The 4831-nt window shown below is 42.2% G+C and overlaps 1 protein-coding gene across 1 annotated transcript; it reads right to left on the reverse strand.

Annotated features, from left to right (window-relative positions):
• Window positions 1-502: 502 nt before the first annotated feature.
• Window positions 503-3035, reverse strand: six3b (SIX homeobox 3b). The gene is made up of 2 exons (XM_042397728.1): window positions 2054-3035; window positions 503-1252 (listed from the first exon to the last, which is right to left on the reverse strand). The coding sequence occupies exons 1-2, from the start codon at window positions 2746-2748 to the stop codon at window positions 1114-1116; spliced, it is 834 nt and encodes a 277-aa protein (XP_042253662.1). The 5' UTR covers window positions 2749-3035; the 3' UTR covers window positions 503-1113.
• Window positions 3036-4831: the final 1796 nt, after the last annotated feature.

Here is a 4831-nt window from a genome sequence, read left to right on the forward strand (position 1 = left end):
TCATGGTATAATTGTTGGCAAATACATTAATTAACACTTTAAAATGTGCTTCTATCTGCCTGCAGCTATAATTTTGCATGTTATAAAAGTAAATAAAGGAATTAAATTAAATGATGCTGTATAATGGTGAATTTGTAACCATTACATTCGGACTTACTGATGTTAAATTGGATTATCAGTAAACATTTACTGTTTTACCATAAAATAACTAAATTCCTAAAATAGTTTATGGAAGCCAATAATAAATCATATTACCATATGTGAATATCTTGACATAAAGGTTAATCCAGAAACGATATTGGACTACCATAAGGGTATCGTGTAGTCACTTTAAAGTCACTACACACACACACACACACACACACACACACACACACACACACACACACACACACACAGGAAAGTTACAACGATGGTGCATAAAAGACGATTTGTCAAGATAAAGGTCATAATTAAATAATTTTATTTATATAAAATACCAAAACATTTATTCTGCATCGAGTTGAACATAAAGTACGACATGGCATCACACACACTGCACAGTGAACTTTGTGAACATTAAATAAATGCGCAGAAGTGAAGGTAAAGAAACAAAAAAAACCCTCTATAAACATACAGTACAAACAGCCACGCAGGGAGGTAGGCTTCAGTGCGCATTGATTGTGTACAGCAGTGGAAATCCACGGGTTTGTCAGGGGAAGAACATCTCCATGACGAATAGTGTCATTAAAATTTAAATGACATACAAATTGGAGAAAATAAGAATGATGTGTGGCAGGTTTCAGTCTGTAAAAGTCCTCCAGTGTGGGGGTCCCTGGGTTAAAGTCAAACAGGGGTTCACGGCTTGACGTCTGTTGAGTTAGACTGATGGTGAACGCTGGGTCAGCAGGTGTGCACCATCCACTGATAAATCAAAAAGGTGATCACCAGAAGAAAAAAAACTATTATAATATCAGAAAACAAATAAAAAGAATCAAATCTTAATGTAGGGTTTGGGTAATATTTAGGACGATTACAACCCTGACCGGCTTTTGTCCGTATACATCATCCTCTCTCCGGTAATCCACGACGAGCCATCACAGGCCCCTGAAGGTCCATTTCATAGAAAAAGTCTCAGACATCCAAATCAGAGTCACTGTCCGTTACTGAGAGTAGAGTTTCTCCATCCGCGCGGTCCGCGCTCCCGTCTGGACTGCACTCTCCTCCGCTAAGTGCACGCGCACCGCCCGGCAACATCCTGTGGTGCTGCAACCTGAAAATGACGAGAGACGTTTTAAAGTGAGAAAGTTTGAGCCACCTGCCTGACACTGAACCCAGGTGTGAAATTGTACATTTTTGCTCAAAACAATTCAAAGTGCAGAGATTTATTTTTCATTTTTGTCTCAAGTCCAGTGGAGTCATTGTTCTAATGTCATAAAACAAAAATATAAATGACAAAGGAGAAAAAACAATCCAGACACTAAAACGCACGATTGAATCTGAAATGACTTAATCGAGCTCTGGATTAAAACGTAACGTTACAAATTAATCTGTTGTCAGAGCATCTCTGAAGCCTGTGAATACACGCGTGCATGGTGAGCTATTTGCACTCGTTCATGCACGGTTTGCCTTCACCAACAGGATGGTTGACATGCACGCTGACCCTGAAACAAACTATAGAGGGAGAAAATGGAAGAAAGATCGAAAAGGTCAGAAGGAAAACAAAAACCTACAAGCTGAATGTTCGTGCGCTTTTACGCATGAACGGCCCTTTTTACGCACAATCTTGGCTGCCTGTGGAGGGAGAAATTGCTTCAAGGAGTGATTGAATGAGTAAGTGAGTGATCAATTAAGAGACTAATTACATTTTGGACAAATAGTTGCCATTTTAAAAGCATTTTGATGCTGTACTAATAAAATAAAGCCCAAAGACGCTGCTGGCATGTATTGGATAAATAAAGAGTTAATAGTTCCTTTATGCTTCTCTCAAGTGCAATACGTGCAAGTTTCTTCCGGCTCCCTGTTGCCAACTAATCCACTCTATGAATAACTGATGTCAAGCCAAGGCACTGACCTGTTTTTGGCTGCTGCCGCCCGGTCTCTCTGTCTCCGGTTTTTGAACCAGTTCCCAACTTGAGTCGGTGTCAGCCCGGTGGCGTGCGCCAGCTCCCGTTTCTTCCCGGGGTTCGGATACGGGTCCTGCAGGTACCACTCTCTCAGCAGCCCCCGTGTGCGCTCTTTGAAGCAGTGCGTCTTCTGCTCTCCATCCCAGATGGTCCTCGGTAACGGGAACTTCTTCCTCACGCGGTACTTGTCCACAGGTCCGAGCGGCCGCCCCCTGAGCTTCTCTGCCTCCCGGTAGTGAGCTTCGAGCCACATCGCCTGCAATTTACCGTGAGACGCGCGCGTAAAGCGGTGCGTCTCCAGGATGTGATACAGCTCGCGGAAACTCCCGGTGTGATAGGCCACCACGGCACGAGCCCGCTGCACTGACTCGTGCTCAGAGATGGAGTCTCGGCCGTCTGTGGCCACCGGGAGTGACCAGAGGAAGCGGGCCAGCCGCTCGATGTCTCCGGTCTCCTCCAGAGTCTCACAGACGCTGGCGATCTGCGCCGCCGAGAAACACAATCCCGGAAGAGCCAGGGGAGGACAGGCGGCGGGAGGGTCCTCCGGGGACCCAGAACGGGCCAGGATAGGGGTCCCATCCGGGAAGGGGGGCAGAAGGAGACGAGTGGCTGAGAAAAAGTCGAGCGGGGACCTGAACACCATCTGGAAAACAAAGTGAAATCCCCGAGAGGCGACGAAGTGTGTTTCGGAAACAGTCTGACAGAAATCTGCTGGAGTCTGACTCTTTAGCTCACCTGGGAGTCAGGGAGGGACCCTGAATCTGACTCCTCATTGGACACCCTGGAGCTGATGCGGGGTTGTCATGGCAGCACTGTCAATCAAACACATCCCCCTCCTTTTGCGCACAAGCTGGCTATACACTTAACGTCTACTTCACACAAATCCCTTCTTAACTGTTTCTAATGTGAACTAGTTCACAAAAAAGGAATCAGATAGTTTGATAAAAATCTTAACTCAAGCTTTAAAACAAAAACATTAAAACTGGTTAAAGTGTTAAACCTATCAGGCAAAAAATGCAGCATAACCAACACAACAAAAGCACAACATCTAACTTTACAGTTTAGCTTTTTATTTTAAATAAGATTGACAGTTTAAGAAGCTTTTGTGAACTAGAAGCCTCCAGATAGACAGAGACACATTAACCTGAGCCCCTGCTGGATCACAAGGGAAAGAAAGTGGGTCCATATCATTTTTGAAAATATGCATATCAGCTTTGAATAGGCTCATTAACAATTTCATTTCCATACTTGGCCTGTTCAGTGAAATTTATCTGATTATGTGTTAGAAATGTAAATTTAAAAAGTGAAAACTGCCTATCTTACATTGATGTGGTGTGAATTCCTTAACGTCTGCAGGATGTCTGAGCAGAGCAGGCAGTGCCTTCATTGCTGCTATGCAGTTTTTTAAAATTAAAGTCTGTTTAATTCTCTTTCATCTCTTTTCTCTGCATCACAATGACAAAAAATACTTGTAGATAATAGAGTATATATTATAACAAACAAGTAAGAAGAAGACCATAATGCCTCATAAGCAAGGAGACATTGAGATTGAGATGATGATGATATTTTTAAAAAGTGAAACAAGACTGAGCTGACATGTCATCGCTCTCTGCTATCAAATAAATCTCATAACCTCTCCGATCCTGCCCGTAAGCTGCTTGCATCATTAATAGCAGTAATGTCGACGGTGTGATTGGAAATCTCACCCCAGACCTGAAAGCGTATGTTTCTCTAATCACTTTCCTATTCTCTAATATCCATAAGTTCAGAGATAAACCGCACTCTCACTCCATTCTGTTACCTTGGATTAGGCGTTGGGCCTATACAGCCTGCTAACATTAGTCTAATAGAGGAGCATATTCAATCAACATTAACACATTCTGGTTGTTCTAGGCCATATGCTTTGGAGTGTGGCACCCTTTGTGCAGCATCAGTGTGCGTGTGTGTGACATATGACTACAAAGTAGATCTTTTTTGGATCAGATCAAACTCCCTAAAACACACTCTTTTATACCTTTATCATGCACCATCTCATCCTGTTTTGTTACAAACACACGTACACTCTTCCAAATGCTCCAATTGCAGATGTGTTGGGCGTGAAAAAGGGGGTCACCCAGCTTAAAGGGGTTAATGCCAATTTACCCCATAGACAGATGTCCCTGTGTGGTGGGGTGTTAGGAGTTGTGTGCCAGTTTTTCACTCCAGATGATGCATATAGCTCCTGCTTGTCGAGGTAATCCCTCTTCCTTCAACTGAAAGCAAATTAAATAAGCTTTACGATATTAATGATATATAATAATAAAGTTCATCAAATTAGATTGAATCTTTATTGTCATATGCACAGAGAACAGTTAGTTGCACTGTACAACAGATAATTAAACAGAGTTGAGAATTAAATATAAAACTATGAGCACAATATAAACAATTTCAGGGCCAAATTAAATTAAAAGAAGATACTGATTTTGCAAGTCTGAGTTTGTCAGTCAGGTCGCTCTACAGTTGAGGTGACCAAACTCAGAGATGCAATCTGTTGCTTCAAAAGTAATGAGTCAGGTGTTAAAATGAATTCTCTAACACACTGGCAGCCTGTATAAGGACTCTACGAAAGGAGTGATACTGTATGTTCTTTTTTGTTTGTTTAAAGCTCATTGCATTCTTCTGGAGTTTGAAAATGCATTGTTTTTTTTATTTATGCCATTTAAAAGACCATTGCAACACTCCAAGCA

The sequence above is a fragment of the Thunnus maccoyii genome, chromosome 20, assembly GCF_910596095.1.
Source record: "Thunnus maccoyii chromosome 20, fThuMac1.1, whole genome shotgun sequence".
Lineage (NCBI taxonomy): Eukaryota > Metazoa > Chordata > Actinopteri > Scombriformes > Scombridae > Thunnus > Thunnus maccoyii.

Coding starts and splice junctions, on each gene's coding strand:
- six3b (XM_042397728.1), bottom strand. CDS start 2,748: ATGGTGTTCAGGTCCCCGCTCGACTTTTTCTCAGCCACTCGTCTCCTT. Junction 1,253..2,053: donor GCGGCAGCAGCCAAAAACAG/GTCAGTGCCTTG, acceptor CGTCATTTTCAG/GTTGCAGCACCACAGGATGT.